Source organism: Solanum tuberosum, unplaced genomic scaffold (genome assembly GCF_000226075.1).
Source record: "Solanum tuberosum cultivar DM 1-3 516 R44 unplaced genomic scaffold, SolTub_3.0 scf00051, whole genome shotgun sequence".
Lineage (NCBI taxonomy): Eukaryota > Viridiplantae > Streptophyta > Magnoliopsida > Solanales > Solanaceae > Solanum > Solanum tuberosum.
In genome coordinates, this window is record NW_006238978.1 from 2122929 (window position 1) to 2133556 (window position 10628).

At 35.1% G+C, this 10628-nt stretch overlaps 2 protein-coding genes across 5 annotated transcripts; both read left to right on the plus strand.

Annotated features, from left to right (window-relative positions):
- Positions 1-271: 271 nt before the first annotated feature.
- LOC102589851 (E3 ubiquitin-protein ligase SDIR1-like) lies at positions 272-7888 on the plus strand. 4 transcript variants are annotated; one of them, XR_001473101.1, is made up of 7 exons: positions 272-613; positions 3468-3662; positions 4285-4971; positions 5312-5437; positions 5728-5921; positions 6591-6710; positions 7240-7888. XR_001473101.1 is itself a non-coding variant. In XM_015307312.1 (3 exons), exons 2-3 carry the CDS (start codon positions 3619-3621, stop codon positions 7802-7804), a joined length of 609 nt encoding a protein of 202 aa, XP_015162798.1. In that variant the 5' UTR covers positions 2375-2801; positions 3468-3618; the 3' UTR covers positions 7805-7888. The 4 variants fall into 4 exon arrangements, 1 of the variants encoding a protein (XP_015162798.1); XR_001473100.1 differs by lacking the exon at positions 272-613 and adding an exon at positions 2375-2801; XR_001473102.1 differs by lacking the exons at positions 272-613; positions 6591-6710 and adding an exon at positions 2375-2801.
- Positions 7889-9953: 2065 nt separating this feature from the next.
- On the plus strand, positions 9954-10448 carry LOC107060014 (E3 ubiquitin-protein ligase SDIR1-like). The gene has a single exon (XM_015307245.1). The coding sequence runs from the start codon at positions 9954-9956 to the stop codon at positions 10446-10448; it is 495 nt and encodes a 164-aa protein (XP_015162731.1).
- The last annotated feature ends 180 nt before the right edge of the window (positions 10449-10628 follow it).

Here is a 10628-nt window from a genome sequence, read left to right on the forward strand (position 1 = left end):
TTACATTACTATCTTGTCGCACCAAATTATCGGACAAGTCATACCATTATTTTATGAGCATTTTCTTTTTTTGATCCAATCGAAAACCAAAAGTAAAAGAAATCAAATTGAAAACCGATGAAAATATCTTATTGGTTTAGTTATTGATTTAAACTAGTTCAAAATCAAAAAGTAATAAATCAAATCGATAATACATCAAATCGATACACATCCCTTGCCCTACACTATTAAACCATTGATAACAAGTTAACCATCTAAGAAAAGTGTTAACCATTCAACTAAACACCTTTGCTTAATTAATTAATGAATGAATAGAGGGCTTTTATGCAAGTGTGGAGCTACTCGGAATTCCGGTAGAGATGGCTTCGTCGGCGAGTAATACGGTGGCTCGGACTTCCTGTAGAGATGGCTTCGTCGGCGTGTGCTACGGTGGCTCCAAAATTGACCCTAATTTTGTCAGTTCTCAGTTTTGTTTGGGCATTTGGGGTTAGCAGGCTTCTTCTTCGCCGTTGCAGTTGCGATGACAGGCTTAGAAGCACTAGACCCAGCTGATTGAAGCTTGTATGAGCTTACCAGAAGCAACAAATGAACTTCCGGCCACAACTAGTACAATGTAAGGCATTTTCTTCATTTTTAGTTCATTTGCTATAGATGTTTTTCTGCATAGAAAGGAAAAAACTATATATCCATGCAAAACAATGATGAATAGGAATGTAGTGAACTGGCTTAGCCCAATCATGAAATCATCCATTGAAGCGCTCTGTAATGCCAAACGGTTACACTGTTTGGTTCACTCCTATCTTATATCTATTTGATTATCTGCAAATGTTGAACCAACTTGATCATTGTTTATTCAATGTCTTATGACATGGTGTCCATCCGCAACATGTTTGATAAATTGCCGAAAGGAATATAGTTTCACGGGCTGCACTTTTATCTGGATACTCTCAGAATGGGTATTCACTTAATGTGTTTTTTGTAATGCATAGGGAAGGGGTGAGGGTAAATCAGTTTACTGATGGGTGTGCACTAGTGTGTCATGTATTATGTATGAATTTAGGAAAGCAAATATAAGGGTGCATTCAGAAGAGCAGGTTTGTGGCATAGATGAAATACTTAGTTAACAAAAAGTAGAAAAGCTAAGGGAAAATCCATATGCGCGGCATAGTTATGGCATAATACATAAATGTGCCCTTTAACTTGACTTCGTTTCACATTTATGCCCTCAAACTTTGGGTATGGACAAGTAGACACTTAAACTTGTACAAAGTTGAACAAGTAGACACATGAGTTCTACGTGGCACAATACACGTAGGACACCACGTAGGACAACAATTGACATGTAGGACATGCGTGTCTATTTGTTTAACTTTATACAAGTTTAAATGTCTAGTTGTGCACACCCAAAGTTGAAGGGCATAAATGTGATTTGAAGTCAAGTTAAAAGACATATTTAAGTATTTAAAGATGTGTCTTGTGCACGTTATATGGTGATCATAGTTTGTGTATTCATGCTGGCTGTCAATGCAACTGCCCTCTACTTTTCTCATTTTTTTTTTGAACAGGTAACATTTTTGTGTATTACAATAACAAACTACACAAAGGGTGTGTAGTCCCCCATATTTACATCCAGATGAGCAAAAACAAAAAGCTCCTAGACCTTATTCTTCTCGTAAGGTATCTAGTACATCATAAATTGATTCTAACTCTTCCATTAGCTATGTTTACACCAAAAAAGAAAAGCCCTAAACATTTCATTTTTAGTTTCTGTATACTAATGGCTTTGTCTTCAAAACAAACTTGGTTTCTTTCTCCCCACAAAGTCCACCAAATGCAGGCTGGGACAATTTTCCATCTCTCTTTCTGATTGGAGGGATTGGTATATCACTGTTCTAGCATTTCAGTACCTCAGATACTCTTCCTGGCATAGTCCAGCTAATGCCCCTCAAGTTAATGCAAATCTTCCACAACTGGTCAGTCCAGCTGTAGTGAAGAAAGAGATGAGAGATTGTCATTGCTTCCTTAACACAAAGAAAACACCTTGAGCAAAGATTGAAACCTCTCCTCATGAGTGTATCTTGTGTGAGTACAACTTCTCTGGCTAGCAACAAAGAGAAGCATGCAACTTTGTGACGGATCTTAACCCTCCAGATCATCTTCCAAGGACAAAGTTCTACTCTGATTGTTTGAGGTTGTGAATACTCTGTATGCTGCTTTCACTGTAAATTTGTTCTGCTTATTCCTTGACCATATCAAGGAATCTCCCTCAGTTGATGTTCCTTTGAATTGTTCTAAGGTTCCGAAAAAGCTTGCTAGTCTATCAATTTTCCAATCATTTAAAGCTCTTCTGAAACTCAAATTCCACCATTTCACCCCAAACCATTTCAATTGTTGAGTTTTGTTGTTGATTGAGGGAATATATGTCTCGATAGAGTTGCTTTAAGGAGCCTTGTTCAATCCATTTATCATTCCATAGATCTACTTTCCTTCCATTACCAACGCTGAGCATTGTTTTTGTTTGCAATTTGGGCCACAATTTCCTTATGGATTTCCAGAGACCAACTCCATAAGGACTATTGCTTACTTTGGTAGTCCATCTTCCATCCAAACCATATTTCTCCCTGATTACCTTCTTCCATAATGGCTGGTCATCAGTTTTGTTTGGAATTTGGGGTTCGCACCTGCAGCTGCTTCGCCGGGACAGTAGCAACGACAAGCTTAGAAGCCTAGACTGAGCCGATGGAAGCTTGTATGAGCTTACCAGAAGCAACAAATGAACTTGCGGATACATCAAGTACAATGTAAGGCATTCTTCATTTTAAGTTTATCGGTTTTTCTGTTGAGAAAGGAAAAAACTATCCATGCAAAAGAATCATTAATAGGAATGTAATAAATTGGCTTAGCCCAAACTCTCAATTCCCTCCCCTGAAATGTTATTAATATTGGTAGAGGTGTCAAATTGGCGGATTGAGATGAATTTGGGTGGGTTCAAATTTGATTGAGTTAATAAATTGACGGTCTATTGACTTGTCCAAAAGCTATTTGACTGAAATAGGTTGGGCTGAAATGGGCTAAAATGTGGGTTTCCTTCAAATGTTCATTTGGGAACCAAGTTGATGACATGGTGTATGCCCGCTAGATGTTTTATATATTGCCTGAAAAGGATGTGGTTTACTTTTATCTGGGGTATTCACAAGAAGCCCTTAATGTGTTTCTTAATTGCTTAATCATGTTTCTTCATGTTTGTCTTTTTTATTATGCCTCTTGTAACATTTGTTTCTCTTTTGGTGTTTACTTTTTTCACATTCTGTTAGTTTGTGTGTACATTCTTTTGTAGTATTGTGTTACGTACTGCTTGTTTCCCATCATTATCTCAGGGTGTATGCACCTCTTGTTTGTTTCTCGGCAAACTCTCAGAGTCAGATTTCTTACGGAACAATCTTTTCTTACTCTTTCTTATTGATCAGAGAGTAATGGATTATGAAATGGAAAAAGTGTAGGCTTTTCCAATGGATGTTACTATTCCCTTTAGGGAAAGGTTGAAGATATTAGGTTGTGTAGCAAATGTGGAGGACCTCTGGTTAAGTGCAGCAGAGAGGAAGCTTATGCAAGCATACAATGAAATACCTGTTCTTTCACATCCTCAACATGAGTTCTATAAGGTATGATTGCCAAATTTGGTTAACGTTAGATTTGAGCTTGAATTGGATGACAACTTATTTTTTATGTTTGTGTGGTCATTAGTATGAGTGCCATGTCTTCTTAGAATAGCATGCACACATCGCTTAATAGCTTATGCTTCTTACCCGCTTAATTTCTTATGCTTCTTACCCACCTAATCTCTTATGCTTCTTACATGTCTTGCCCTATCAAATTTTACTCAAGCTGTTGAATCTGTGATATAAAATGAAAACTTCGTACCTTTTCTGTAAAAAAAATCAGTTTTTGATGTAGCTATATCGTTGAGAGTTTGACCTTCTAACTTTAGCCTATTTTTAAGTCTAACATTATTGTAGAAGATACCTTGTGGAATTAGTAATGTGCGTGTAAGTTGACCGCCCAGACATCACAGTTATAGCAGTGCAACGTCTTTTAAGAAAGTGTTTGCGGCAAATTATTATTATTATTATTTATTTTAAGAGAACAATTTTCTATTTTTTGGTATATCATAAGTTCAACAAAAACTCTACTTCAGAAGTAGAAGAACCATGACTACAAGAAAACATTGCTAACCAAAAAGATTTATGATCTGTTACTGTTTTGAGTTATTAGCATTTCTTACAGAGTTCCAAATTTGGACGACCGATTCTGCCACACGATGGAGCACTTGAAGAAGGCCAACAAAGGCAAACCTGATGGCGAGGGTTCGAGGTTAGCCTGACTTGGAGTCAATTTTCATGTCAAGGCTGAGCAGTCGAGCATTGATGATGTTGAGTTTTCTAAAGGCTTGAGATGATTCATTTCTTTTATTATTGCGATTCTTGTCATTTCGAGAAGTGCTGATCACCCTGAAGAGACACCCTGGAGATCCTCAATGACCTTAAAGAAAGCTTCTTGGGATGCCTTGTGATTCATAGTGTGATACAAGCTCTCTCGCGCTTGGCAATTTTCTCGTCACCTTCTTTTTGCTGCTCTCATTATTGTTGCTGGTTGTTGCAGTATCAATCTCTTTTATCTCATTCCTTCCCATTTTGAATTGGTTATGGTGGTTTTCCCATTACCTTTTTATTTTTTCCCTCGAGTTCTCTCTGTTTTCCACAGTTTCAGATTAAGCCTGCCAAGACGATTGCTAGAAAGTTGGCTGGAGATTTTGTGACTGAAGCATTTTCGGCAAATTAGGCTGCATATTATCCTTTTGGTGTTGATTTACTTTTATCTCAAAGAAAAAATGATGATATTGCTCGTCTTGTGGAACTTCCTGTCATTGAGCACTCTGGGACTATTCCACACATTCTTGTAGTGAATATTCAGGTAGCGTTTAGATTATCTTTAAGAGAATAAGTGTATTTCTTTTTTTTTTCTCCATTGGGATGGTTGTTATTAATTTGGTCTGATGGTTAATTTAAAGACAGGTAATTTTTGTGCTAAAGAGACACATGACATGTGTTTGAGTCTCTTCAAAGTCAAAGTTATTCAACAGCCAAATGGCTTTTGAATTACAAGGCTTTACTAACATCCATGTAGGTTTTCAATATAGGTGGCCATATAACCTCTATTAATATCAATAAAACAACAGCCATTTTGTATTCAAATATTCACTCATTTGAGTTGCTAAGATGCTGTTTTTGCCGTTTTTCTTTCTTTTTTACAGGTACCATTATATCCTACTGCAATTTTTCAGTGTGAAACTGATGGCTAAGGAATGAGTTTTGTCTTGTACTTTAAGCTTTCAGAAAGTTATGCAAAAGAACTTCCTCATTTTCAAGAGAACATCAGAGTAAGTTCTACACTTCTACTTACCATGTCATTGGTTCCTTGTTTCTTTTTTAACCTATTTCTAGTTGTATATATCTTCTGTTGCTTCTTAATTGCTTAATCATGTTTCTTAATGTTCGTCTTTTTTACTATGCCTCTTGTAACATTTGTTTCTCTGTTGGTGTTTACTTTTTTCACATTCTGTTAGTTTCTGTGTACATTCTTTTGTAGTATTGTGTTACGTGCTGCTTGTTTCCCAGTCATTATTTCAGGGTGTATTCACCTCTTGTTTGTTTCTTTCCTATTGATCAGAGAGTAATGGATGATGAAATGGAAAAAGTGTAGGCTTTTCCAATGGATGGTACTGTTCCCTTTAGGTAAAGGTTGAAGATATTAAGTTGTTAGCAAATGTGGAGGACCTCCGGTTAAGTGCAGCAGAGAGGAAGCTTATGCAGGCATACAATGAAATACCCGTTCTTTCACGTCCTCAACATGAGTTCTATAAGGTATGATTGCCAGATTTGGTTATCGTTAGATTTGAGCTTGAATTAGATTAACACAACTTCTTTTTTATGTTTGTGTTGTCGTTAGTATGAGTGCCATCTCTTCTTAGAGTAGAATGCACACTTCGCTCTATAGCTTATGCTTCTTACCTGCTTAATTACTTATGCTTCTTACCTGCTTAATTACTTATGCTTCTTACCTGCTTAATTACTTATGCTTCTTACCTGCTTAATTACTTATGCTTCTTACCTGCTTAATTACTTATGCTTCTTACCTGCTTAATTACTTATGCTTCTTACCTGCTTAATTACTTATGCTTCTTACCTGCTTAATTACTTATGCTTCTTACCTGCTTAATTACTTATGCTTCTTACCTGCTTAATTACTTATGCTTCTTACCTGCTTAATTACTTATGCTTCTTACCTGCTTAATTACTTATGCTTCTTACCCACTTAGTCGCTTATGCTTCTTACCCGCCTAATCGCTTATGCTTCTTACATGTCTTGCCCTGTCAATTTTACTCAAGCTGTCGAATTTGTGATTTTGTTTTGGAGATAAAATGAGAACTTCGTGCCTTTTCTGTAAAAAAAAATCAATTTTTGATGTAGCTATGTCTTTGAGACTTTGACCTTCTAACTTTAGCCTACTTTCATGTCTAAAATTATTGTAGTAAATACGTTCTGGAATTAAGTTGACCCCTCAGACATCACAACTATAGCAATGCAGCGTCTTTTATGATTTCACTGAAATTATGGTCTTATTAGCCTGGAAGTCACAGTGAAGAGGATTGGTAAGTATCAATCTACAATTTTTTTTTATTACTTTTCCATAAATAAAAATACAAATAATATTTGAAGTTTCCAATTTATGGAGTACTTCCCTAAACGTGTTGTTTTCCATAAATAAAAATACAAAAAATATTTGAAGTTTCCAATTTATGGAGTATTTCCAAAACGTGTTCTTTTCCATAAATAAAACTACTAATAATATTTGAAGTTTCCAATTTATGAAGTAATCCCTAAAAACGTGTACTTCTCTAAATTTTTCCCCACGTATTTCCTTTTTTAATATAGAAACTCACTAATCCTATTCCTAATCAGTTTAGGTTTGATAGTAATATTATAAATAAGCTTGAAAGGGGGTGGTAAGTCTCCCATTAGTAAAAAATTATTGATTTCTTCTCTCAAAAATTGCAATATGTTTCCCACAGGGTTTGTATCCCATGACTGCTTCAAGAACTCTTTTGTTAGCGTTGAACCAATTGTTTCTTCTTCTTCTTCTTCTTCTTTACCATATTTAACCATTCACTTCAATTTCAGTATAGTGCAACAATTTTGGTATATAAGACCTAATGATCAAGCATCCGTATACCGGGGTGGAATACGGGAGGACTGTTCAACCAAGTCGACCCAAATTATTAATCATCTTTCCGATACCATGCTCTATGAGAAACTTGATCAAGCTCTATCACAAGTGTTTATGCAATTTAAAGACGAGTTTGAAGATCAACAACACGCTATAGTTGAACAAACAGCTCGTAAGTTGCTAAGCATCACGACTACTGAGATGTCAGAGGTATGTGTGGATGTGGAATTACAGATTGATCACTACTGCGATGGTAGAATTTTGTTAGCATTGGAAGAATCATCATCTGTGGATGGAATGGTGCCGGCTAGTGAATCATCGATAGAGTTGCTAGAGCCGATGGAAGCTGATGAAAGAAATAGCAACGATGAGTGTTCGGTATGTCTAGATGAGTTAGGGGAGGAAACTGATGTACTGCGCTTGCCTTGCTCTCATATGTTTCATGCTGAGTGTATTACCAAGTGGTTACAGAATAGCCATTACTGCCCGCTTTGCCGCTTTCAGATGCCAACCGATTAGACAAAACTACCTAAAGGATCCAAAAACAATTTTGTAGTAGATTATATTGATACTATTACTAATGTATAATGTATGATGCAGTACTACACTCAACCAAAAAAATTGATGGAATATTATGATGGTATTTTGTTTGAATGATTTCAAATTGTGTAATCAATTATATGGTTTGGTATCTTTATGAAGTGTATAGTTATTAGTTATTAGCCTTCAATTTACATTTTTATCTGCGGTGTACACATAAAGTTCTTTTCATGTTAGTAATATTGTTTCTATTTCATCATCATTACGTAAAGTTACATTACTATCTTGTCGCACCAAATTATCGGACAAGTCATACCATTATTTTATGAGCATTTTCTTTTTTTGATCCAATCGAAAACCAAAAGTAAAAGAAATCAAATTGAAAACCGATGAAAATATCTTATTGGTTTAGTTATTGATTTAAACTAGTTCAAAATCAAAAAGTAATAAATCAAATCGATAATACATCAAATCGATACACATCCCTTGCCCTACACTATTAAACCATTGATAACAAGTTAACCATCTAAGAAAAGTGTTAACCATTCAATCCACTTTGCCGCTTTCAGATGCCAACAGATTAGACAAGACTGCCTAATGGATCAACAATCTAAAGCCAAAAACAATTTTGTAGTAGATTATATTGCTACTATTACTAATGTATAATGTATTCAGTACTACACTGAACCAAAAAAATTGTTGGAATATTTTGATGGTATTTTGTTTGAATGATTTCAAATTGTGGTTTGATATCTTATGAAGTTTATAATTATTTGTTATTAGCTTTCAATTCACGTTATTGTTCTAGTTTGTTTATTTGTGGGTTACATATAGAGTACTTTTCATGTTAGTTAGTACTGTTTTTATTCTATGATCATTACGGCAAATTATTGGAGAAGTCATATAATTATTTTACAAGTTTCTTTTTAGTTATTCCTAAAACCGAACTATTAGAAATCAAAAGTCAATAAATCAGAAACCAATAAAAATATCTTATTGATTTAGTTATTTATTTTAACATATTTCAAAATTGTGAAAATTAATAAATCAAATTGATAATTCATAAAATCGAAACGAACAAATCGATATACACCCCTTACCCTATACTATTAAACCATTGATAACAAGTTAACCACCATCTAAACAAAGTGTTAACCATTCCACTAAATATCTTTGCTTAATTAAAGTGTGAATCTGTTCATTGTAACCCTGGTGGACGTCTCCAAGTTAATCACTTGCACCCTGCCACATCTGTACACAGTTTGTCTCGGTTACAATTGGTAGGGAGCGCACTACTGACATTGTTCTTAACTCGAACCTTGAGGACAAGGTTCTTATTGGGGACGGGAGTACTGTTATGAATCAGCCTCGGGCTAATGTCGATACCTACACAGATGTCATACAACTAGTTATTGGGCCGAGAAGAAGCAATAAAACTGGAAGGCCTTTGCAAAGGTTGATTTGGGACCCAAGCCCAATTAACAACTAGCTAAAAGGATGACGGATGAGAAAGAGCTATATAGGCAACTGGTTGAGAAAAAATGTCTAGTCCTCTCATTCCCTTTCTCTGAGTTTTGCTTCTCATCCCTTTCTTCTACTGTATTCTTCAATTTCTCTTTTACTTCTTAATTCCTTTGTAATTCCAATTATGAGAATTTGAATTGTGTTGGTTTAGTTATTGGGTTTGTTACAGCTTTTCCTTTTCCTTTTCCTTTTCCTATTCTAATTTAGTGTACTTGTATTACTTTTCATAATTTTTTCCCCACCTATAATAATTCCTTTTTCTCATCAAATTAGGCTTCCCACTCACTAATCCTTTCCTTAATAAATTTTGGTTTTGCTAATCTTATAAATAAACTTGAAAGTTCTAATAAAAAAAATATTTATTTCTCCTCTCAATACTTGCAATATGTTACCCTTTGTATGCCATAGCTTCTTCAAGCACTCTCTTGTTAAAATTAAACCAATTTCCAACCAAGAAAATTTGATTATCCCCCCAATTACTTCTTCATATACTTCTTCTTTACCCTTATTAAACATTCAATTTAGTTTCAATATATTAAAACAATATTGGTATATAAGACCCAATGATCAAGCATCTGAACGTGTGGGTAGAACATTGGAAAGTATGACCACTTTATCTCCAATCGTTATTCATCTTTCTGATATCAAGCTCTATGATAGACTCGATTACATTATATCAGAATTGCTAAAGGATTTTAAGGCCGAGTTTGAAGATCAACATCATGATATAGTTGAACAAACAACTAATAAGTTGCAAACCTTCATGATGACTACTGAGATTATGTCAAAGGTATGTGTGATTATAGCATTAACGATTGATCAATATTGCGATGGTAGAATTTTGTTAGCATTGGAAGAATCATCATCTGTGGTTGGAATGGTACCGGCTAGTAAATCATCAATAGAGTTGCTAGAGACGATTGAAACTGATGAAAGAAATAACAAGGATGATTGTTTGGTATGTTTAGATGAGATAGGGGAGGAAACTCAAGTACTGCGTTTGCCTTGTTCACATATGTTTCATGGAGATTGCGTTACAAAGTGGTTAGAGAATAGCCATTACTGTCCGCTTTGCCGCTTTGAGATGCCTACAGATTAGCCAAGATCAGCAATCTAATGCCAAAACTATAACTAGGAGACATATAATTATTTTTTTATTGTATAAGTTTTAAGTTTTTTTATGTTCATGTTGCATACCTTTTATTAAAGGCATAATACATAAATATGCCCTTTAACTTGGCTTCAACACACATTGATGCCCACCCACTTTGGGTGGGCG